This window comes from Catharus ustulatus, chromosome 15 (genome assembly GCF_009819885.2).
Source record: "Catharus ustulatus isolate bCatUst1 chromosome 15, bCatUst1.pri.v2, whole genome shotgun sequence".
NCBI classification, from domain to species: Eukaryota; Metazoa; Chordata; class Aves; order Passeriformes; family Turdidae; genus Catharus; species Catharus ustulatus.
The window spans coordinates 10,860,595-10,887,023 of NC_046235.1; the positions used below are offsets into that span (position 1 = coordinate 10,860,595).

At 41.1% G+C, this 26,429-nt stretch overlaps 1 protein-coding gene across 2 annotated transcripts in view; it reads left to right on the plus strand.

Annotated features, from left to right (window-relative positions):
- SPOCK1 (SPARC (osteonectin), cwcv and kazal like domains proteoglycan 1) overlaps window positions 1–26,429 on the plus strand; it is a 281,460-nt gene that overhangs the window by 195,832 nt on the left and 59,199 nt on the right. For both annotated transcript variants that reach the window (XM_033072969.2, XM_033072970.1), the window contains one exon: window positions 25,569–25,683. In XM_033072969.2, the coding sequence (XP_032928860.1) occupies window positions 25,569–25,683 (115 nt within the window). The remainder of the gene's footprint in view (window positions 1–25,568; window positions 25,684–26,429) is intronic.

The following is a 26,429-nucleotide window of genomic DNA, read 5'->3' on the forward strand; positions in this document are numbered from 1 at the left end:
AATGTCCTTATTAATAAGCTTCTACATTAAAATTACAGCAGAAGCACAGGGAGAAAGAAGCAGCAGTGAGACAACTGTGACTTGTATACTTTGAGTTACTGTGTCAGTGATGATAAATGGAGCAAACAATAAAATTTGACCTGTCAGGTTATGCTTCTGAGGCTAGAAGCCTTAAGGCATTTGTAATTGGCTTCAGCCAGTATTTTAATGTAGGTGGTTTGGAAAATTAGATTATTTGAATGATACAGGCTGGTTTGCATTTTTAGTATTCAAAAGAAAAGACGAGAAGCTCAAAGGGACTGAAGTCGTAAGGCTTGTTCTTTGTAATCTGCCTGTTGTGCCTGTATAACAGAGCAGACACAGGAATAGTTTTCAGATGAGATGTTCACAGTGTGTAGAATATGAATTCTTTTAAATGATTTTGTGGGGCATAATTCTTAAACAGTGTGTGGGAGGTGCAATGCACATAGTTTCCATTACACACATAAATCTCATTATTATCTTCTTTATATTCTACATCATGCTCAAATGTACCCCTGTAGTATAACAGGACTAGAAAACATTTCTTGTGGTTGACATTACTCAGGGATTTGTCAGTGTGGCATGAAGTGCTTAAGTGAACACATTTCTCATAGCTGAAAAAATCTGTGCAGTGTAAATGCACAACTAAAGTAGGTTTTAAATAGCTGTGCATGAAGTAATTCTATCATATTAAATATGTTCAGTTGGTGTTAGAAAGAAATCACATTGATATTATGTACATAATGGTGAGGAGATATTGTGATAGTTGTTGCAAGTAGAATGATGTGCATATTTTCCAGTGAAAGCATTTTATAGTATAATGTCAGTCTGAGCTCCCAGAGTTTTCATCAAAATCAGTATTCTGAACTTTCACTGAATCTAAGGAAAAATTCAGAGAGAAATGTCTCTTCACCCTCAAAGTATTTGTACCCTGGGCTGGAAATCAGCTGAGAACCTGCCCAATGATAACTTGTGTGTTGACAGTTCTTCCTGAGAAGATAGAGAGTGGCTTTGGCGGGTGGAGGTGGTGAGATGTATGGTTTTCTTTGGTTTGGTTTTGGTTTGGTTTGGTTTGGTTTGGTTTGGTTTGGTTTGGTTTGTTGGAGTTTTCTTAAAGTGAAGTGGTGGAGGTGGGACAGAGTGCTCCAAATCATCAGAATGTGGAGTCAGCCAGATTTCCTTTTGGTATTGCTTTATGGATTGTGCCATTTCTAGAGGGCTTTGTCCTTTCCTTCAAGGGCTGTTCAAATCCTCGTCTCCATTTTCCCCTCCCTATACCTCCATGTACTCTGCTTTAAAGTTGTTTACTCCTTCCAAGGAAAGGAAATGGCAGGAGGGAGTTATGATTGTGGAGGGGTCCTGGGAGCATTGCAGAGGATGTCAAAGTTGATTTTGGACTGATGCTCTTAGGAGAGGATCTGTAGGAAGGAGAAAAAACAGTGCTGAGAATATTATAGTGGAAAGAAAAGACATAAGGAACATGAATTCATAGAAAAATTTGGCTCCATTTCACTGTTTGCAAAAAAACTTGAACAAACTGGGCCTGTGCCCAGTCACTGGCAATTAGATGATACAAGTGGAATTTTTTGACTCACTGAGGGTTTTCTTCCCAGAGGTAATATTACACAAAACAGAAGCAGAGAGCTCAGCTCTCTTGTATTCCCTTCATCCAAGATATTTTTATCATAAGTAGAGGAGAGCAGAGATGAGAATTTAAAATACATGTAGTCATACTTTTTAATTTACTTTTTTTTGTTTCCACATTCTTTGGATTGTTCTCCAATGACCTGTACTCTTATTTTAGCCATTTTAATGTGTTACAGAGAGAAATAAGTATGTAAGGAGAAAGAATGTTATATTTTTGATGTGATCCTTCTAGTTTGCTGTAATGTAATCCTAGTATAAGTGGTTTCTGCTGCAAATATACTTTTATTATTTTTCCTAGGAGGAAAAGGTGTATGTTTTGTTACATGTGTTTGAGAGTGGCAGATATTTTCTTGCTAATGCAAGTTATGTCTTCGTTGTTGTTCAAACTGAGACAAGAATGTGAAGTGGGTCATTTTGGGTCTTGGCTACACTCACTTTTTCTTGCAGGAGATCTTGATGAAAAGGTAGGGAAATAAAGGAGAGATGGAAGTTTCCACGTTTAGGTTTCAGCAGTGCTGGTTGTGAGATATCAGTATGAATTGCTACAGCTGGATAAAGCTGATATATCAAAAGTGCTATGGTAATTTGCACTGTCAGGTAAAAACCCCAACTTCTTTTTAAAAATGACTGAGATGCTGGAAAGAAAGGAGCATGTATTTTAAAAGGAAATGTCTTTTAAAGAAAAGTTTCCTTTGGAGCACAGGCAGGGTAAGGAGCCTTTAGAAAGTTCAGCAGCTGAATGGAGATGGTGGTGGCTTTCTTCAGTAGCCACAGCCCTGTGTTCATCTGCATTGCATGACAAGAACGAGCTTTAAAATGTAAGGCATTATTAATAGAATAGCAGAGGCTTTCAGAGGGGAGATGGCAAAGTTATTCAAGCTGTCTCTTCCAATTCCTGTATAGGATGGAAAAGACAGGAAACTCCTGTAGGATGCAGCTCTAATCTGGGTTTCTGCCCAGCCTGGCAGAGTTAACCCTGCAGGACCTCTGCAAAGAGTTCTCATGTCCTGGGGCACTACATGGCAGCAGCAGCACACAAATTCTCCCTGCTGGATTGTCTCTCCTGCAAATTATATCCACCCCTGCCTGAGCTCTTGAGGGTGAACTGAAACTCCTGATGGGGCTCAATCAGCAGGGGAATATTTTTGTCCTATTCTTGCATGACTGTCTGCAGCTGTGCACCTCATGGTTCTTGAAAATTGGCCTGCAGTCTTAATATTTTATGTTGAGACACAGAATTCCTTTTTGTGCAGACATGTAATCACACCATGTAATGTATCTTGTCTTCCACAATGTACTATTTGGTTTTAGGTGAATCTTTTGGGGTTTACTTTTCTCCATTATACACAAGTTAACTGAAGTGTTAGGTTAGTTCCAGCTGACTGGAGAGGTGGAATCTGGCTATTTTTAGTAAGTCAGTAGCTGTCCTTCTCCCACATGTGGTAAAGCACATCTTTCTCACACCTGCCTGGCTTGGAATGACACAGCATAATGTCCATAAAAACCTGGTTTGGCTGTGACTGTGCTGCAGTAGCTCTCTCTCTCTCCATCAAGCTTAAGGTAGAGATCAGATCTGAAGACTTGAAGCCCATAGTTGAATTTCCAGTAGCAGATCCAAACAAAATTACATCCTTGAAGCAGCTCCCCCATGGAGTGTGGGATGCTCTCCCCTCACTTTGCAGCTCCCTTTGGAGGCTGGGGCAGGGCACAGCACCTTGAATTTGGGCACGTGCAGGTGCCAAGTGCTTTGCTGTGAGAGGATATCCAAGCATGGAGATCATTATATTTTTATAGCCAACAGTAGCACATGGGAATGAGAGGATCTGCCAGTGAAATAAATAGAATACTAAAAAACTGATTGTGTCTCAACATGTTTTGTACCTCAAATAATCACTTATTTAAACCTCAAATAATCACTGTATAATCACTTATTTAGCTTCTAAAACCAATGGTGTTCTCACACCTGCAGTCATGTTTTGATATAGTGCAGAATTAACCTGCATGACTTCTTGACACAGGTCATAATCAACGGCCAGTTCTTGGGTTTTGTGGGCCACTTTTTGATATTGACCTAACTCTAATAGACTTGTAAATGGAAGTCCACAAATAAAACTGGCACAAATTGTTACCTACTTCTTTTAGCTGCCTCTCCAGAAGTAACAAATCCAATTAATCAATGAGATTAATTATCTGTGGAAAGGATATCATTACCAGGCAAAATCAACACCAGGACTATCTTCACATTTCAAGCAGGATATCTAAAAATGTCAAATCGAAATCTGCAGAAAGTACAAAATAATTAATTTCATTCACATGAGTTCTTACTGGGGACTGTGGATGCACTGTTTGAAAAAAACTGTCTTATTAAATACCAGTTAGATTAGATAAACTTTTAAAAGCTTCCTATAGATAAAGTCTTCAACTTGTTAATGGATTTTTTTCCTCTTAACTTCAGAATTTCAAGTATTTTCAGGACTCTCTTGCCTTTCACACCACTGAAAAGCTGCTTGCTGGAAATTCCAATTCTAAAACTCTCTGTGTTTAACATTCTCAAGAGAGATATGTCAGAGGCATCTGCCACCCAGGTGGTGATTGCTGCAACAAACTGTGTGAATTGAAGATATTTACCAATGAGAATGTAGCCAATTTAAATTTCAGGGAGACTGAAATGAAAGGCTCTTTCAGCTGCTCTGCTGCACTAGGCTGGGGTAGGCTCTGGTTTGAGCTGGCGACCAAACCTGGCACCATCTGATGATGCACATCATGACCAACTCCAGCTGAAATTGGTATTAAAAGTTTTTCAAAAAATAAATAAACAGTAGAAAATGACTGGTCAAAGCTTCTGTGAGGGGATAGAAGAGGAATGCTAGCCTGTATGAAGACTTCTATTTTCAAATCTGAAATCTGTCATCATAAAGCTTATGTAGAAGGGTTAGGGCCAGAAGTATGTTTTATTACTTAAATCTATCTTGCACAAGCAACACTGAGCAAGGAAAACCCTTTTGAGTTATATAACTCTTTGATGGGATGCCTTAAGGTCTTTCTTTTTAAGCCAGTAAATTCTAGACCAGTAATTTAAAGACTGCACTTTTCCTTAAATCTGAAAGCATGTTCTAAATCCTGTTGTATTTGGTTTGAGCACTTGCCTGATAGGCCTGATCCCATATTTCCAGACAGAGTGACATCACCTGCAGGCACTCAGACTTGCATTTTGACATACATTTTGCCTTCTGTGAGGCAACTCTCCCAGGTGATGGCTCTGGGTGGGAGGCAAAGAATGTCACCAGCCAGAGGTGAAATGGGCTGAACAGGAGACAGAGTGAAGATTTGGGGTCCTGCAGGAGGCACCACCATGTGTGGTGGCCAGGGGTGTGTCAACCCTTAACCCTTCAGGCACAGCATGCTCGGTTTTGACCTGCTGAGAGTTGTCAGTGTGCCTAATCCAACAGGCTTTAACCAGTTGATCTTGCCAGACCCTGGAACTGCCAGCACCTCTGCATCACAGCTGGAGTGGGACTCTGCACCCATCCACAAGGGAAGGCACAAGCAACCTTTTTGGGTTTTCACATGCACGTCTGGTTTGGGTTTGATGGGATATCAGAGCTTTTGCTAGAGCTGTTGTGTAGATGCTGGTGCTTAACAAAGGGGTCAGGTGAGGACACTTCAGTCTTCAGAGATGTTTGTGTACTTTCTTTGCAACAATAATTTTACTTACAGCAGCAACTGAATCCAGTCTTGCAGCTCTAAGTGTTCCTGGTGATGCCAGAAGATATGGGCTGCAGGCTGAGGGCAGTTAACTGTTATGTTTTCACTTAGCTGTTTCTTTGGACCATATAGTGTCTATAAAAATAAAAAGAAGCTGTTCCTTGGGAAATGAAACTAGGAAATAAGACAGGTAAAGATTAATTCAGGGGGCGTTTATGGACCAAGAATGTTGTGAGCTTATGTGGTCATACACAGAGATAGTTTTTGCTGTCAAACACAATGAAATATTAGATAAATAATAGATTGCTAAAATGAATAATATACAAATCAATGCCTGCAACAAGAGGCTAGGATTAAGAATACCTGAATATGATCTGCAGTAAACAGCTTCCATCTGGCTAAGAGCTCACAGCATCAAAAAATACATTAACAGAAGATGTTCTCTTGCCATTATTCAATTAGCTCTGTGCAATTAGCAGAAAAGGCAGTCAGGATTTTTGGGGCACAAAGGCTGTTGGTTGGAGCCATAAACTGAGACTCTAAAAGTGCCCAATGCACCACTATGAAGGTAATGCTGTGATTCCAGGGGTATTTGCCATGGATTTGCTCATTGATGGTGAAATACAGGTTGATAAGTTTGTTAGGTTTTTAGTCAGCTTTATCAGGTCACTGCAGTGATAAAGTATGAATGATATAGGGGTTTACATGAGGCAATAGCTGTAAATCAGGCATGAAGGGTGAAAAATTCTCATAGATTTACAGGTGAGTGTGAATCATACTGTGGTGATAAATTTGGCATTATTATCTAAATTTCACCTCTGTTGATTCCGTTAGAACAGTTTTCAGATATAAATCATAACCACAAAATAGTAGGAGGTCATCTTGAGCAACATCCAGGCTGATCTGTGACCAAAGAATAGCAATTGTATTGGCTGGAAAAGTCATGTGAGAAGAATTCTCCATATATGTCTGTATGAAACAACCCCACAGGCAACACAGCATTTGAATAATGGTCAGCAATAGTTTCCTGGTATTTCAACATTAAATCTCATTCATTCTGGTTTTCTATTGGTTTAACTTAGAGCATTTCTTTTCTGTAAGTAGACAGTTGCTGTAAAGTTGGGATTTTTCTTCTCTTTATAACTAATCTAAAAATTTACTCTAAATCTAGTTTTTGTCATTGTTTCCATTTTCTTTAATGGGAAGTCTTTTGAATTCGTGTTTCTCTTAATGTATTCTCGTAAACTTTTCTGTGTCCTCTGTGTGAGTGGGCCCACAGCACAGAATGTAAAAACCTGGAGTAAGTCTTGTGACTTTCAAAGCACTGAAGCTTAAAAACTTCTGTGAAGTGACTTAGAAGAAAGCTTTCTGCATTACCCACAGTCATCTCCACAATGATGTGATCTCCACAGTAAAACCCGGTTCATCAGTATCTAAACTGTCACCATGTAATTCTTCTTCAGAGAAGACACTGCAACTTCAGCATTTTATCTTGCAGTCTAACAGTAAATTGAGTGACCCACTTACAGCTACCTTTGGAAGAGAATCTGAGATGCAGGCTGACACTGGAACTCCAGTATTTTCTTCCCTTGGGCAAAAATCCTCAAGACTAAGCATACACTGTGCTTTAAGGGTGGCAGATCACTCTGTGGGATTTATTGCTTTACTAATATGCTCAAGACATTATCTGTCACTGTAGGAGCTGGGAGCACTGTCTGGAGTTTTCTGTTCATTGTTCTTCTCTGGCTTCCTTATTTTACAACTTTATCTTTGGGCTGTATCCTGGGTTAAGGAGAGAATCAGTTGCCACCTAAGTCTGACATGCTCCAAGCCTTTTGTTTCCTCTCTGTCAACAGTCATTTCCCTGCTTCTGTTCAGCTCCAGGATGCCACTTTTACAAATTTAAAAAGCTCATCCTTTGACTTTCCTGACAGGCTCTTCTGGATGCATGGTTTAAGTTTTAGTGACTTCAGTTTCACCTCTGCTTGCATAATTTTGAGACAGTGAAGAGAAAGGAAAGGTCTTTTCTTATTCCTGCTTCCCTCTAATCAGGTGCTCCTCTTGATTTTGGTTTTTCTTTTCTCTCTTTATTTTGAACAGGATCTGTATCTGTAAATGGAGTCAGCCCAGGCCCTGCCCCAGCCTCCTCAGAGCTGCACTAAACAACCAGCCATTTCTCTCAGTGCTAAAAATTATCAAAAAATTGTCTCCACTTCTACCCCCACCTCTATTTTCATTTCATGTCAGGCACAAGACACTTGGCTATAAAATCAAAACATTTTTTAATACAGGTTTTATGTTTAATAGCCAAATGCTTCCCTCTTACTGAGCATCATCTTCGCTGTGGGAGCTGGTTGAAAACTGTGGGATGAGCCGAGCATCATTACACAGAGGATATGCTGTGGGTATAAAAAGCAGCAATGAATGCAGGGAAAGCATTTTCCTTAGCATATCCAGGAGGCCAGGAAGGAAAGGCAGTTTTATAATTCATGTTGGGTGCCCTTGCCGCTGATTGTGAATTTAGTCTTGATCTTGGCAAATCAGTCACACTTAAAGAGTGACAAGGAAATGTAGCACTGGTGACAGCCTGTATTGTGAATATTTTTAAGGTCTTGGCTAAAGCATAGTTCTTACCCAAAATATAGGCTCAAGGCCTTGCTAGACAGGCACTCTTGTCAGGGGCAATTGTGACAATCTAATCTTTCTTAAATTAAATGTTTTTTCCATCGAGGGAGTTGTGCAAATCCGTCACGTCCCCTCAGTTTCCAGCCGTCAGCCTGGGCATTGCTCGGGGATGGATTTCCTTGGTGATCCTGTGCACAGGGCTGCAGTTGCCTTCTGCACACTGCTGTAGTCCTTCAGCATCAGTCTGACAGCACACTTCACCCATTCTCATCTCATTTTTAAACCAAATGATCCTGATCATGTCTCCTTCTCAGCACCTTGATGAGGGGAGCCCTCCCTGCTGAGATGAGACACCGAGAGCAGGAGGATGTGTGAGAGCGATGAGGCTTTCACCCATCTGGCTGTCCAAGCTGTGGTCAGATTGAGAAGGGGCTGGTGCCTTTCCTGAAGGATGGAGGCCAATTCTCACTGACTTGTTAAATGCCTCTCCATGGCAGTAAGGGCTCAAAGCCCCTGCCAGGCTCTCCAGGGCAAACAAGTGGGTGCTGCAAACATGAACTCTACAGTCATTAAGTGATTGATTTAAAGCAACACAGCAACTCTTTATTTCTGATATTTTTCTCATAGCACCTTCAGTCAGTGTATCAAATACTGTCAATCAAAATTTTTACATTATTTTCAACATTTTAATATAATTAATTCTTCAACATGTGTATATATGCATCCTATTGATTGTGAACACCTAAAATAGGTCAATTTATGCTTCTATCTTCAGCAAGAAGATATGTTGACCTATCAAAATACTCAGTCTCCATAATGTTCAAGAGAAAAATATCACTGCAAAAATGGCAAGTGAAGTGTCAAGTGCTGAAGTTGGTCCTTCTGGCACCAGTGCAAAGGAAATACAAGGAGTGCTGTGAGGGAATGAGTCAGAAGTTTGGGAATCATGTAGAAACCCCGCCTGAGAATTAAGCATCTGTTTCAGGCATTAAATGTCTGCAGGTTGGGCAGATCAAACGTCATTTGGGCACTTGTTATCAGTCATTGTGGGCATTAATTCTGAGCTGCCATCAGTTATCAGCTGGACTGGCCTCACTTTCCTTGGTTCTTTGGAGTGTTGGACCTTTTCCAAACCCAGATGACAAAGGCAAGTCTGTAGTGTCTGTCCAAGGCACTTTGCAGTGATTGGCCAGTGCTGCCTCTAGGACCCAATTTTCCAGCCTCTCCTCTGAGCAGGCACTAATGCTGAGCTTGAAGTTTCAATTGTAAAAGCAGGACTTGGACAAAGATACCTCAAGTCCTTCCATTTCAAAAGTGGCATCCTTGGCTGTTCGGGTACTGTGGCAGAAGCCACACACAGATTTTCTTCTACTGCAAGAGTTAATTTTGAGGCTCAATATAGAAAAACTCAATAAACTGGTTCCAGAAAAAAAACAGTCATCTCTGAATTTGGTGAGGCTTCAGTAGGAATTTGAAATACAATCTGCAGAGGAGGTGATGAATTGTCATTTAGAAATGTTATTTCTGAGTTCTATTTAAGGGCATTCAGGAATGCTGCAGACCTGTGAGGGGGGAAGAAGGAAGGTTTTGTCTGGAACATCACAAGCAGCTGCAACCAGCTTTGAGCTCAGCCATTTGGAACAAATGGAACATTCACATAAATGGGGGATAAGTGCACACACCAATAAATGAGTAGCTAACTGGTCAACAAAATGGACAGTACTAGACATGAGAGCTTTGCTGTGTTATTCTAGGAAACGGCTCTTTCAAAGGGTATTTAAATAAATCTCTTGCAGACGAAAGCAGTTCAAATATCAATGGTGTGTAACTGGTTGTTTGATACTATGTGAAAAATACTCATTGTCTAGCTAGATCTTTGGTTCTTGAACTGTTTATATTTTAGGGGAAAAAAAAATTTAGTCTAATGGGCTGAATCTCCTTCAAAAGGGTAAATTAATTTTTCCAATGTTTTTCATGGACTTCTGAAGCACTAAAATATGACTTCAAACTGCAGTTTTACTTAGCCTTTTGTGGGGGTAAAGTTTAGCAGCAACATTCTTGTGTTCTTTTTTGTTCAGTCCTGTAATATTACACAGAAGAAGAAATAGATGGCATTTTCCAGTGCCAAAGGGTCTACTAATATTAATGAAGTCATTGTACTTGTCATGGCAGGAAAGCATTTTTAATCTTTTGGAGCCTTAGAGTTCTTTGGGAGATAACATCTAAGTTTTGCTAATAAGTTTCACTCATGCTTGATGGATTTATACTGGCAAATAAAAAGATTTATGCCACAAACCTCATCTTCCCATTGGCCATATGGAGAGTGAGAATATATTAGCCCCAATATTTAGTAATTTTGCTGATGTCCAGACTATGACTCACGCTACAGTTCTACTTTATGATTTTCTTCAAGTAAAATTGTTGGATTTTACGTTGGTATGTTAAATAGAGAAAAACTGAGGAGTTTTGACCTGTGTGGTTCGTTATGTGCAACTGTTGGCAGAAGGGAGGGGGGAAACTTTTCTAAAACTCCTGTAGCAATTCAGCTGTAAGGCTTAGGGGCAGCTTTCACAGAATTTGTGGCTCACGGGCTTTTCCAACTTGAAATTGTTTGGTTCCAACCATTCCTTTTGCTAGGAGACAACAGTTTTATTACCAGTCCTAGTGCCATTCACTGCCATGCTGAATTAATGCAGGCACAAGCTTCAGGCCTGCCAAGAACCCATCCAGCAGTCTGAAAACCATGGGTTTGTGAAGAATGTTGACATGTTGGTTGATTTACATTTAAAGCAAGCAGTGGATTCTGACAAGGCATCTCTGGGCATCTGACACAGAGTCTGAGCACTATTTTGCTTGGTCAAGAGAGGTATTTAAGAAAAGCAAAGCTGCCTTATGAGACTTAATTTTCAGCAGCTGGGAAATAAACAAAAGTCTGAAAAGAAACCCTGTATTTGAGAGCAGGTTTAGTACTCTTATCTGGTTAATTGGGTGTTGTCATCTCTCTGGATTTAAATAGCATCGCTCCCTTCGAACATCCCATTATATTTTCTGCTGGTGCAAAGCATTTGATATTTCCTGCTGCAGGATTGGCTGCACTTGAGCAGTACTGTGTCTTTATACCTTTATACTTACACAGGGCTTGGATGCCTTTGTGGATGAAAAGAGTCATATAAATGGTAATTTTATTGCATAATTGTCTTACTGAATATTTTTCAAATTAATATTTAGGAGGATAGATGTAGTACATCAGGCAATTAATCATTCTAGTCAATTAAACAACTTTGGGGTTTTTTTAAGGATTAACAAGTATTTTCTGGTGTTTATAGAACATGCAATTTTTCTCACACAAAAAACCTACTTGAATACAAATGTTTATTCCTTGTATTGCATCAAGGTTGTGTCTTCTCATTAGAAATGCCCACAAAGTTATAGAGTTTTTTAAGAAATTTACTGCCCTGACCTGTGGTAAAAGTAGTATGTTACTCATAAAGGGTTATATTTAGGAGATATATATGCCATAAAATATTGTATTAGAATTACAAAAATGCTAAAGCTTTGGAGGAAGTTCTGCAAGATTTCTTCAAAGTCCATGACCTTTTCTTCTGCTCCCTTGGGGACAGATGCCAGTGCTATTCAGACAGTGTCACTTTTGAACTCACTGGAGTAGCAAAACTGAAACAAAACATGTTGTAAACTAGAATTTTGTGTTTCTTATTATGTGCTTCATTAAACTAGAGGATTTTTTTTCACATGATCGTTTGTCATCTCCATGTCAGATTTCTTGAAAAACATGTCGAGTTAACAGGACATGTTTAATGCATTCCTGACATAAAGGTTAATGAGAATTCAGAAGGCAGCAAGAAGGAAAATAATTCATAGATGAAAACTACATGGAAGCAAAGTAAGTTGTAATTTGGCTTGTCTTAAACAGTGGTATTTACTTATTCTGCAGTGAATGAAATTAAAAATATTTTGAACAATTCCCTCCTTTGGTAATACCCAGTGCTTTCTGTCAGTTCATAGTGCAGAAGACCTAGAAGGTGGGTTGATTTATTTTGCCAAAAAATGTTTTGAGATGAGTCAGCCTGCATGCTTGGAAGGGAAAAGGATTCAGTATCTGCCTGTATGATCAAGGTCTCATGGCTGAGAATGGCAGAAGGAAAAGTGGAAATGAAGGCCAGTATCTGGGTCACATCCTGGTGAGAGTGGGTGCTGGTTTGTAGCTGCTGCTTTCTCCCACCACTACCCTTGTTCAGCCAGCCCAGTTACTCAGAGGACTGAGGAGGGCATGGGACAGGGCAGCCTTTGGCTTCCTTACACTTAACCCTGACACCTCCAGAACCCGCATTTTTATATGGCTTATGGGAAATTCCCAGAAGTTCCCATGCCTGTCCCTAAACCTGCAACAATTTTCACTGAAGGGGATGATCAAAACATAAAGCAACAAAGTTTGAGCAGCTCTGTGTCCTTGAGCTGCCTGTGGCTGGCGACCTGCCCCGTGCCGCGAATGCTTTTGGGCAAGAACATGCCCTTCGAAAGGAAGTAAGCAATAAGTGAGGATTGCAAATTCTTTTTGGGAAAGCTACCAATCTTGATGATGGTAATCACAGGTCTGCTTTTCTAACTTGATTAGAATCACAGTTGTGACTGCCAAATCAAACAAATTGGCATGTGACAGTCGGAGCTTAAAAACCCATCAATTACACACACTCCTGCACTGAGGACAGCCTGATTGCTGCTGGTGTTAGTTCCACTTGCCTGTTGTACATTTGGTGTGTAAAAACAGTATTATTTTAAAAATCCTTTCTGTAGTCAAGGTCAAAACAGGAGAAAATTGTTCTTTACGTGGTGAGTCATCTGATACAGTTCAAGCTCTGAAAGTTGTGTTCTCGACAGGAAAACAAGAACATCTTAGAGTTTATTGTGCCAACTTGCAGCTCATTATACAAGCTTAAATACAAATATCATTTGCAGTAATTTAGTTACCTCGCTTGTTCCAAGCTCTATGCCTGCATTCAGTTAACCTGTAAAATTCCTTATTCCTGTATTCCAGCATGCGATGTAATGGTTGTAAAAAAACAAAAAGGTGATTAGCTGCTTTTGGGCAACTGGCTTGTAAGGGACACATATTCCAGGATTTTTTTTCCCCTAATGCATGGGCTTGAGAGGGACCAATGCCTGAGGTGCTTCCAAATTGTGGTCTTAAATGATCTCTGACTTTCCTGAGAGGTGCCAGCCTTGTCGCATAGGAGAAGGACTTTTATTTTTTTTTTAGTTTCAGGATTCATATTTTGAGCTTTTCCTAGCAAACAGCTTATTTGAGCCATTTGAAACATCAAAGGAGGTGTTTGTTGGCTTGGGTACATCTTTAATTTAAAGCAGATTTATTAAAGGCCAAAACAGGATAATACTGCAAAAGGATTAGCTGTGGTTACTTGATTTCTGAGCAAACAGACTAATTCTGCTTCCTTTGTATGGGTGTCTTTCACAGCAAGACCATTCAGTGAGCATTGGACTAGGACTGGGGTTTGTTTTTTCCTATTTTTTTTCAGTTTCTTGTTGTTTCTATTGTGTTCTTTAGAAATCAGAAACGTTCCTGAAAGCTTTAACTTCAAAGCTTAAGCCTGCTTACTCTCCCTTGGTTGCTATGCTCCAAAAGACATTCCTAAAGCTTCTTTGCTAGTAACTGTCAAATGTTTTGTTTCAACGCTTCTCTTAGTATTGGAGATTCAATTTGGCTTTTGTTTTGATTACAAAATAAAAATTCTGAGAAGTCAATTAAAAAGCAGACTGGCATTCTTAGGATTTCAGTCTTGTTGCTAGTCTGAAAGCAACCAGAGCAGGATACTGAATATTTAATATTTGTACTTACACTTCAGATTTGCCCTGTCTGTAATCAACAGACAAAATCTCTCTCTGAGACATGAAAGTTTGCTGGATGCTGTACATTTCATACATCTGTAACAAGGAATTAACACTGCTGGGGCCACATCATGCTCAGTGAAACTGGGGCAAACCTACTGTGAACTAGCTCATCTAATAGGTGTAATGAATAGGCTGGGATAACTATTCTAGAGAAGAGGATTGGCTTCCTGAAATCTATTGTCAGGGAGTAAGGAGCTACTTGGGAACAGAAAAACTCAGACTGTCTTTTACCTCTCGCATGCAAAGTTTGATTAGAAAAAGATGACACGTTTCAAAACCAAACATGCATGCTGGCAAAACTGATGTTTCCAGGTTTGCAGAGGGACTTCAGGACATGATGGTATGATTGGCCTATGACTGGCAGCACAAGTGTACTCCTAAATTTGCTGCTTACTGCACCACCAAGTTGTCAAACAAGCCAGGGTGCTCTTTTACTGTACCTTTTCCCCCACCATTATCCATAAAGAAGTACAGTGAGTTCTAAGAAATACTTGCTAGTGCAGGATGTACAAGCTCTGAAGCCCAGAGTACAGCATTTGGTCTGACCTCTGTTCTCTGTCTCTCCTGGGAGCCCCCCAGACGTTTGTCCATACGGATTATGAGATGTTTCTAGATATTTTCACCTTCTCCCCAATAATTTTATAACATGGGCCCTGGAAAACACAAAACTTTGTGACCACAAAGTCATTGGATGATTTGGGATGTAAGGGAATTTAAAGAGCATCTTGTTCTAACCCTTCCATGGATGGGGACACCTTTCACTAGACCAGAGCCACATCCAACCTGGTCTTGAACAGAAATGGGCAAAACAGCACTTCAGCTGCTACTCAGTATTTGTGGCAAGGTTGCTAGAGAAGAAATGAGCAGCATAGAACAAATTCAAGACTAATTCACCAAAATTTCAAGAGGGGAAGCAGGTGTAGTAGCAACTTTCTTCAACTTTGATTTGTAAACTTAGATGTATTGGAGAGAGGGTTGAGCTTATCCTGATACTATCACAGAATCACAGAATTCACAGAATGACTGGGTTGGAAGAGACCTTCAATATCATCAAGTCCAGCCCATGCCCTAACACCTCAACTAGACCATGGCACCCAGTGCCACATCCAGTCTTTCTTAAACACATCCAGGGATGGTGACTCCACCACCTCCCCAGGCAGACAATTCCAGTACTTGATCACTCTTTCTGTGAAAAACTTTTTCCTAATATCCCACCTGTATCTCCCCTGGCACAGCTTGAGACTGTGTCCTCTCATTCTGTCAGTGCTGCCTGGTGAAAGAAACCAACCCCACCTGACCACAGCCACCTTTCAGGGACTTCTAAAAAGTGATAAGGTCACCTCTGAGTCTCCTTTTCTCCAGGCTGAACAGCCCCAGCTCCCTCAGCCACTCCTTACAGGGCTTGTGTTCCAAGCCCCCCACCAGCCTCGTTGCCTCCTCTGGACGTGCTCAAGTGTCTCAACGTCCTCCCTAAACTGAGGGGCCAGAACTGGACACAGCACTCAAGGTGTGGCCTCACCAGTACTGAGTACAGGGGAAGAATGACCTCCCTGCTCCTGCTGGCCACACCATTCCTGATCCAGGCCAGGATGCCATTGGCCTTGGCCACCAGGACACACTGCTGGTTCATGTTGAGCTGGCTGTTCACCAGTACCTCCAGGTTCCTTTCTGCCTGGGCACTGTCCAGCCACACCATCCCCAGCCTATAATGCTGCAGGGGGTTATTGTGGCCAAAATGCAGGACTTGGCATTTGGATTTATTAAACTTCATCTCATTGGACTCTGCCCATCCATCCAACCATTCCAGGCCTCTCTGCAGAGCCCTCCTAACTTCCAATAGATCAATACATGCTCCCAGTTTAGTGTCATCTGCAAATTTACTAATGAAGGACTCAATACCCTCATCCATGTCATCAATAAAAATATTGAACAGGACTAGCCCCAGCACAGACCCCTGAGGGACACCACTGGTGACTGGTCCCCAGCTGGATGCAGAACCATTCAGCATCACTCTCTGGGCCTGGCCATCCAGCCAGCTCCTAACCCAGCACAGAGTGCTCCTGTCCAAGCCATGGGCTGCCAGCTTTTCCAGGGAATGCTGTGGGAGGCAGTGTCAAAGGCCTTGCTGAAGTCCAGGTACACAACATCCACAGCCTTTCCTGCATCCACCAGGCGGGTCACTTGGTCATAAAAGGAGATCAGGTTGGCCAAACATGACCTAGCCCTCCTAAACCCCTGCTGGCTGAGTCTGATACCCTGGCCATCCTCTAAGTGCTGCATGATAACACTCAGTATAAACTGTTCCACAACCTTACCAGGCACTGAGGTCAGGCTAACTGACCTATAATTACCAGGATCCTCCTCCCCTCCCGTTTGTGAGTGGGTGTCACACTGGTCAGCTTCATCTGGAACCTCACCAGAGTCCCAGGACTGTTGGTAAATGATGGAGAGAGGCTTTGCAAGCTTATCTGGCAGCTCCCTCATCACCCTGGGATGGATCCATCTGGGCCCATAGATTCATGAACATCTGAACTGCTCAGCAGTTTCCTGACTGCCTCCTCCTGGATAACCAGGAGACCATTCTGCTCCCTGACACCATCTACCATCCCAGAAGGACACCTATCCAGAGGACAAGCTGTCTTCCCACTAAAGACCGAGGCAAAGAAGGCGTTAAGCACTTCCACCTTCTCCTCATCTGCAGTTACTAATTTTCCTCCCTCATCCAGTAAGGAACAAAGGCTGGACCTACTTTACCATTTTTACCTTTAACATATTTGTAAAACCATTTCTTATTATCTTTTACAGAAGTTGCCATTTCTAGTTCAAACAGAGCTTTGGCCTCTCTTTTTTCATACAGAAGTCCTATATCAGGACTTATCCAGACTCTTCCTGATATTCAGTCCATACAGTCATAAGTGGTCAGAATCCCACCCCCAATCACATCCTGTAGGGCATCAGATATCCCAAAAGTAACTGTAAATATAGTACTAAATACTTTGCTATTACTGATTGATAGGGAGAGTTGATAGATTTTTGGGATGCTAAGATACTGCCATCATACCAATTGCCTAAGAGCCTTCAGGGAGCATGCCTACCCTTTATAGTGGTCACCAGCTGCTGCTTTTGGTCCAGGTATGGACAGATGGGTATAGGAATGACTGTGTAGATGGAGCATTGCCTCATCTGAATTGGTGTAGTCACCTGGCATAACTAAATTGCTGTGTTTATAATGTGATTGACTGGGTGGAGACCCTGTGCTTGGGGATCTGAATGTCTGGCGTTCCTTCTCTCTGCCATATGCAGGTGGTTGTTTAGCTGGTAACAGGAGCATCAGTGTGTGCACAGAGCCACAGATCGTTACCTCTTGATTATGTTCCTGTTATCTGATGTGTTGTCTCCATGAGAGATATTAAATTGCCTTTAGTAATTTGAAGCAAGTAAAAATGACAAATCATCATTCTCGTGTGATCGGTAAATGGCTGCAGAATGAGAATGAGAATGCATCTCAATTACATGGCAAGTACATTTCAAGCAGCATCGATCACTCCAAATCTCCAATTGTTTTTCTGTGATTTTCTTTACTTTTAATCTAAGATGGCTTTGGTCTATTAAAGGGGGGAAAAAAAGTAGCTTCGTTCCACTCTGAATAGTGCTATTAGCTATGAACTCTCAGCTCATGATTATAAGGAGTTAGAATAGGGAATAATTTCATAGAGACAAAAGCAGTGCAATATAAATCTAGAAATGAAAGAAAACAAATGCAGTAGGTAGGAAAGTGATTTTTAAAGTACATGTCTTGAGATACAGCAGACTAGTGTACTGGAAAGCAAAAACTCCCATGTGCAACTAGGAAATGCTCATCATCAGTGACCTGTCATGCAAATCCTGCAGGGAGACAGCAGAGTAGACATTTAACAACAGGAAAAGCTTTTGTGACTGAATACAGAGTATAGAATATGGGATTGGGTGACTGTTCGTCATCTCCTCAGTACCTCAACTGCATTTGTGCACAAGAACCAGCTGGTACAGCCCAGGGTGTGAGCATGACCTTGGTACTCAAAAATTGTCTCCAAAATCAAAGTGCCATAGCCTTTGCATGGTATGTAACAGGAGGAAGATGGGAGGAGAGCAGGGTTGTTTGCAGATTTAAGCCTGGCTGGTGCTTTGTGTTAAGTCTCAGCGAGAAGGGAGGAGGAGTGTCTTTATTTATATAAGGGACCAAAGTGCTTTGTCTTCATTTCCTATTTAGCTTTGTCTTCATTTCCCATTTAACTCATCATGATCTCATCAGCCAGTGAAGGAAGAGCTGAAATCAGCATTGCACAAATGTTTCAGCTTATGAATTGATTCTTCTGTCAAGTTTCAGCTCTGTTTGGTCTGTTCTTCTCCAGTAAGGACCCAAATTTCTTACAAGATGATAAACCAACTGAGATATGCCCACACACACCCCTTGACCTAGGTATTTCCAGAACTGGCATCAAAATTACTAATAAAAACAAGTTCAATTTTTTTATGATGCAGTAGATTTTGGTATTTTCCTGCTTGTTCATAGATGGGGAACCATTTGTTTTCATTGTCACATTGCATTAATAAATGGTCCCTTGAATGTCCTTCACCTACACATCCAGTATTGTGACCTTGAAGGCCATATCATCTAGCTCATGAAATCAACTGTATTTTTTTAAATTTTCTGCTTCACATTGAGTTGATTGCCACTTGTTTCTTGGGGCAACATGTTTTGTATTAAAACAGAATTTTGTGCTTCAGTGGTCTGTCCGGAAGTCCCCAAATTAGCTGATTCTGCTCTGTCTGTAAGGGCAGTTTGCAGCAACACGAGTACATGATCATTTGCTTCGTTTGCAGCCCTGCCAGTCAAACACTGAGATGGTTCAACATGCCTACAAGCAGTCATCCTACCAACTCTTCAACCATCAGTCACTTTGGAAAATGTGACTTTGGTTCTTTTTTCTTTTTTTAATAAAGTCTTCAATATTTACCTTATGAATTATTATTTTTTTTAATTTCTTTATTTATTTATTTATTGAGTCATGGACTCTGCTTAGGAGCAGAGCTGACCCTCTACAGAGCAATCAAGCTCTATATTTTCTAAAATCACTCTTTGTTTTTAGCTGATGAAAAGAAGGAGCTCCTTCTGTTCTCCTCTTCCTGAGAAGTTGAAGGCTATTTTTAGAGAGGAGTGTACAGTTATAATTATAATGGAGAACCACAAAATATGCAATTAATGCCATACTGAATTGCATGATTGCTGCCAATTGCAACTCAGCTTGTTCTTTTCTGAAGCCCAGGAATCAATTGTTTCTTCTTGGAAGATGAACCTTCTGACTTTCCTGTTGCTCTGAAGATGGTTCTTCACAGTTTGAACTTACGCTGTAATAATGAAACACATGTAACTTTCTGATTGTATATGGCTAGGATCTAACAAAGAAAGCAGCTAATTTTTTTAATAATTAAAAAGCTATTCTTACATTTTAAAATCTAAAACCTGGCAATTCTAATCTTAAGGACCTGAGTCATGTGCTTGGAGCACATGCAGTTGCTGATGTGCCTGCCTGACTTATCCTGGTATTTAAAGATTGCTGAGGTCTCATGCTTTCCTTCTGTTCCCTGGTAATTTTACTCAGAGGGCAAAGTCCTGCAGCTCTCCCTCATTAGAGCTGCAGGATTGCAGAGGGCAGAGCTGTGCTCTGTGTACCAATTTCTGGAGCTTTGCTGTGTGAGACCTTCTGGTGTTACTGCATTTGGCTGCATAAATCTGTTCAGCCCATTTAATATCAGTGGCTTGGAACCTGGGTCTCTACTTGACCTCCACCTGGAAGCTGTTCTTGTTTTCTAGCAGATTGTGAACCACCAGCCTGTCAGCTAAGTGTGCAGAGAGAGACATTCCCAAATATTTGTTGTTTACCTGAGGTATAATAAGGTCACCCCTTGCAGAGAGGGGAAATTCTGAGCCCTAACAGTTGTAACATCTGGTTCAAAGCTAGAGTTAGCACACATTTTTATAAGGTTTTAATATGTATTTACACAATAGATTGGTTGTATTTATTAGAGTTTATTCCACCACTGGTATGCATGCATAACTCCCATTAATATCAACACCAATTATGTATTCTCATAAAGAGAACATAGCTCCTAATTAGAGATCCAGGATTTTAAGATATCTTTGTACAGCTTTTATTGCAAAGATTAAGTGTTGTATGCTTGCCTGGTAGCTATTTTAACAGGGAAAAAATGGTGGGGTTTATTATATATATTTTTTTTCCCGCCTCTCTTCTATTTTTGTTGCCATAGCACGAGCCAGTCCCACCCTGGAGCAGTGCACGTGCAGGACACCTGGCAGTGGGGAGCTTTACTCTGTGAGCAGAAGGGTGCTCAGAGAAATGAGATGACTGCACCAGCTACCAACAGCGTTGATGAGGCCATGGAATGGCCATTAATGCCACCACAAAGCCTGCCCAAATGGTCAGTCCTGGGGACAGAGCTTGGCCCATACTTTCAGTGCCCACCCTGCAGCGCTGTGTCCCAGGGCAGCCCTTCTCCTTCCAACAACCAGGACAGGGGAGCTCTGCTTGTCAAAGCACCAAAGAGGCAGCAGAACCCAGGGCAGGGAGGGGAAGTGCTGAGGGACCACACAGCCCTGTCCTCAGCCCAGAATCTCAGACTCACCTCAAGACTTACATTAGTGTCTGTTTTATTAATCAACACAAATTCATGTGGTTGACTGCTGTCTCTTAATCCTTACTTCAGGATTTCAGGTTTTACAGAGCCTGAAAAGTTTGGAGAATTTCCATTAAAATTTAATGTTTGTGTCCAGCAGGATGCAATGGGAGTGCACCATCTGACATTTCTTTTGGGATTTGTAGAAAAGATACTGAACCTTTTTTTGTTGTGGCAAGTTTTTAAAAACCCACACTTGATCTGAGTTCCAAATATTGTATTTTTTTTTTCATCTGATGAAAACTGGAAGCAGAGGCTTATAAAGAAAATAGTGATAAGAGTCCCAGCTAAGGAAGCAAAGGCAAGCACTGCTGTAAAGCTTGTAAACAAACAGCTTCTCTCAAAGGGGTGTCTGAATTCCAATGGATTCTAATTATCTGCTAAGACAGATAGGTAGGAAACACTACTGATACCAAGAAACTCTGGACTAAAAATATATACATGCTATAATTTTAGGAAATTTTAGCTTCTGCCTGTGGCAGCCACTGGGTAAAAGATAAGGTAGAAAATAATGAGCTTTTGTTATTTGTATGTGTAGTTTCGAAGAGACATATTGTGAGTGAACAAAAGATGCACCATAAAGCAAACACTGCGCTGAAATCATTCTTGGTGAAAATGTAAAAAGCTGTAGGATGCTAAAAATGCAGTGTCTTCCAGGCAAGAACTGTTCAACAACAGGTTTAGAGACACTGCAGTTAATAAGATGTAATATCTCAGGAGTTTAACACTTAATTAGTATACTGTAAAATTTAACCTCCTGTTTCAGTGCTCACTCTTTCTCAAATGAGATTTCATATTTATCTTTGTCATGTATATTGTCTGCTAATTCCTACATACCCTCCTGTTTAATTCATATTAAATTAGTGCTAGAAGCAACAGAAGTTTGGAACCTAAAACTTTCTCCTGTATTGGCGTGACTGCAGGAAATTTTCACGTATAGATATTTGTCTCGTGAATCAATCAGGAGCTGGTCTTTGATGATCCTTATGAGTTCCTTCCAGTTCAGGATACTCTATTATTTGATGCACTAAGAACAGAGAGGGTCTCAGAGAGCCTCCCCTGAGGGATCCCTGGGTAAAGTGCTCTACCCTCACCCACTCTTGGAGTTTGCAGGGGGGTGCCCAGGATACTGGGGGTGCTCTGTGTGTCCTCTCTGTGCCCCATGGGCAGCAGCAATGCTGGGCACACCAGATGTCCCAGGCCCAGGGGCATCTGCAATGGCATCTCAAGTGCACTGCTCTGCCACTGAAAGGTGCTGCCAGGGCTCGGATGGGCTGCTGCACCTGGCTGCATTTTAAGCAAATCCATGAGTTGCTTGTGTCAGGATGCAAAGCTCTTCAGAGCTGGGCTGTACCAAGATATCCATGAACACATTCAGTAGTCAAATATACACCCTTGCAGGAAAGATCACAGTAATTTATTTCACTGGATTACTTGCTTACAGGTTAGATCAAAACCTGGCTGCCAGAAGTCGAAAGGCAGAATAAAGGCAGAGATGCACTGTTTTATTGTATCATTAAAAAAAGAAATCTAGATTCTCCTCCAGCAGGGACTGGAGGCTGTAGACTAACAGACAAGAATAAAATAGCTAGGAATAAATTTTATGTAGCTATTTTCTTTCTCCCTCAAATGTGAATGCTTATGCAAAACACATTGCTGTAGATTCACTGACAATAAAGAGGGAATCATTATACTAGTAGTGGATTCTCAGGGGAACACTTTAACCAAAACACACTCTGCAGTAATTTCCCACATCTTAGTTGAATAAATTAATTTATGAATTTTCCATGAATATGTTCAAACATTTCTCCCCTCATATACTTTATTGATCTCCATATACATTTAGCAACAAATAACAGAGCTGCTTTTCCATTTGCAGTAAAATAGTTTAAAGATGTTTATGTGGGCCTTGGGGTTCAGAGTAAACAAATGCAGTTCACACACCAGGGAGGCTGCAGAAAAATATAAAGCTTGCACGACTGAGGGAGCTCTACTAGAGCAGCTCAGCAGAGAGTTGAGGCATATCCAATCACATCACTGGCAAAATGAGTCTCCTGAAATGAGAGGGACCAGCCCCAAACTGTGGAGCTGCTCCCACTGAATCCTGTGCACAATCATTGCAAGGAGCTTTGTGACTCATGTCTGCAAAATGTATAATGTCCCTTTGGTGTGAAAGACTGAGAGTTTTTCCAAGTACTGTGTATCATTTTATTGTCCATGGTCTGGAGAAAGCCAGCAGGCTCCTTAAAGGCTCTGGATCCAGTGGCAGAATAATCCAAAAAGTCATTATTGCGCTATGAGATATCCTCTGTGGCCACTCTGCCTCTGAATATCACTTAGCAAGGCTTAGGCAAAGTCATAAAATGCAAAGTTGAGCTACTCGTGTAGGTTATTACAGTGAGTAAGCACACCATCACATGCAAAGTGTTTTCCTTTAGGGAAGGAATAGTTACATACAGTGATTAGGTGTTGAAAAGCAATTATTGTTGTCCAAATTTAATATTTTAAATTATGGAGTTCTTGAATCTTCATCCTCCAAACACCAAACATCCCAAACAAGCATGGTGGGAATATAATATGGCTAATTATGGGTACAAACTTACCCACATGTGACTGCAGCATTGTGATGTTCAAGCTGGGCTCTCCTCCTTGCCCTCAGATAATACAATACCTATAAGGAATTTCTTTTTTTTTGTTATAGTTAGCTCTTCAATTGTCATTTTTATCAATCATAAGAAAAACTTGAGGAAAAACTTGCCTTGATGTTTCTAAGTATAAAGTTCTTCCTTTCTTAACTGCATGTAATAATGGGCTTGAAATAGGCTGGTGCCATCTTAAAGGTTGGTATTTGAAGTATAATTGCTAATGCTTACATACATAATTTACATTTATTATACATAATAAAATATGTAAGTAATTGATGTTCTGTAAGGAATTAAATTATCAACTCCAGCTGCAGGAAGAAGATTTATGTCTGTGTTCTCAACAACACATTGACTATCAGAATATGCTGCAAAAAGTCATTGCCTTCAGGACTGCACTTGGTGTTGTCCTTTCTCCTGTTCTCCTTTCCTTCTGATGTGCTCTCTTGTCTTTGTGCTCTGTGCAAAGTGTATTTATGGAACAACCAGTTGAAAAATAAATACCTATAATTACCTTCAGTGTTGCAAGTAACTGGTGAAAAATGCAAGCTAAGCTTGCACACTTGCAAGTTTGTGTGTAGCCGTGCATTTTCTAAATGAGAAGGGCAGGACATCACAGAAAGCATAGAATCACCCTGATGCATTGAAGCTGAGGATGGTGGGGGGATAATGTCAACAGAATGGGACAGCAGAATGGTCTCCTGCTGGGCAACGACAAACTCTTTTAACAAAAATAAACGCAGGCAAAGCCAAGATATTTGCAGGAGGTGTTTATCTTGTAACAACATCCTGCGCTGTTCACTTGGCTCCCACTGTACCAGAATGGCAGAGGATGATGCTGTGGGTTTCAGGATAATGCTGTGTGTTTCAGGGTGATGCTGTGGGTTTCAGGGTGATGCTGTGTGTGTTTCAGGGTGATGCTGTGTGTTTCAGGATGATGCTGTGTGTTTCAGGGTGATGCTGTGTGGTTCAGGGTGATGCTGTGTGTTTCAGGGTGATGCTGTGTGTTTCAGGGTGATGCTGTGTGTTTCAGGATAATGCTGTGTGTTTCAGGATGATGCTGTGTGTTTCAGGGTGATGCTGTGTGTTTCAGGGTGATGCTGTGTGTGTTTCAGGGTGATGCTGTGTGTTTCAGGATGATGCTGTGTGTTTCAGGGTAATGCTGTGTGTTTCAGGGTGATGCTGTGGGTTTCAGGATAATGCTGTGTGTTTCAGGATAATGCTGTGTGTTTCAGGATGATGCTGTGTGTTTCAGGGTGATGCTGTGTGTTTCAGGATAATGCTGTGTGTTTCAGGATGATGCTGTGTGTTTCAGGGTGATGCTGTGGGTTTCAGGATGATGCTGTGTGTTTCAGGATAATGCTGTGTGTTTCAGGATGATGCTGTGTGTTTCAGGGTGATGCTGTGTGTTTCAGGGTAATGCTGTGTGTTTCAGGATGATGCTGTGTGTTTCAGGATGATGCTGTGTGTTTCAGGGTAATGCTGTGTGTTTCAGGGTGATGCTGTGTGTTTCAGGATGATGCTGTGGGTTTCAGGGTGATGCTGTGGGTTTCAGCAGTGGCTGTTGCCCAGTGAGCTCCAGTTGCCCACTGCATCCTCCAGGGTAACACCATGGTCCAGGCTCTGTGTCCTTCAGCTGTGTCAAAACACGTCATGTCCCACTGTGTAAACATGTTGGCCTGCTTTTAAATGAATCATAGAATTAATCTTCAGTAAAACTCAGATCAAAGGGATTTTGCAGCCCAGCATTCCCCTTTTCCTTGGCAGGGGGCAGTCCCTGCAGGGAGGAGGTCCAGCCTGGGCACCACAGGCAACCCTCCCCTGTGTATCAAAATCCCTTGGATTCTGTCTCATAAAAGCAGTGCTTGAAGAAGACAAGAAGTGGAGCTGAATTTGGTTCATTAGATATCAAGCCAAAGAAAATGTTTGTGTTTCTGGTGCCCTGTGCTGTTTTCTTTCACTTCATTTTATTATTACATTATTCCAGTGTCCAGCCACTGGTGCTGCTGGGCACAGAATGGGGAAATATCCATGGGGCAGTCACTGAAGAGAGGGCAACTACACAGGCACAAAGCTCTTGGAGGAAAGTCAGAACTAAAATGTAGGTAATGCAAATAACAAAGGTTAGGAATAGTCAGTTATAAAAGTATTTTCAGTTTTGCAATCTATCCAATGCCATTACTGATAACACAGTTTCTCATTTAGACCATAGCTGCTATTTTATATCTTGTCCTAATTACTATTCTTCCGTTTTTTTAATGCTTCTAGTGCAAGATGGAGTTCCATGCATGTACTTCTGGCAAAACCATCACAGCTCGATGTGAAGGGCCCTGCCCCTGCCTGCCAGGACCTGAAAGTTTAAAACACAAGATGGAGAAGACTGGTAAGTTGAGTTGTTAATGAAATCATGGCAGATAATTTGACTCCTGCCATGATCTTAGAAAAATGTAGGAGAGACTTTTCTTAACTGGCATATTTTCTATGTAAGGCTTTCTGAGAAAGTGGTAAAAGGTACAGCTAAGCATCTTCTAAACAGGTGGTGCTTTCAAACACCTTAACTGCTGCAAAACTAACTCCTATTGAGAGGGTCTTATAAGAAAACTAAATTCTGGCTAATGAATCTCAATTTTAAATGAAGATATTTCAAATGGAAATATTGAAGAATTGTAAAGGAAAGAAAAGAAAATGTACTGCTTGATGGTTCATTATTTTGTGAGTTAAAAAAAAAAGTAGACTGTGTTAACTAAAAAGTCATTTAAAATCACATGTGAATTACCATTTTCATCTCTATTGTTATTCATGTTGCCATTAGAATTCAAACATATATTGACTGGACAGGTGTGTCTGTGTTCTTGTATAAATCTGTTTCAATAACAAAGTCATTGCAAACAATACTGTGTCAAGCTGAAGGCTGGAGTCTCAGCACAAATGGCCCTTTTCCCTGCCAGCTCTCTGGTGAGTTCTCTCTGCAGTCTGAAAGCCTGGTGAGCTCATTCAGTCCCCCAGGTCTTTTCCAAGGAAGCAAGCACAACCTGTCCCAGTGACCTCATCCAAAGGGTTCCAGTGGCTGAAAGCAGAAGTCCAGCAGCAGGAGGGGAAGTGTCACAGCCAGGTTCTAAGAGTTTCCTC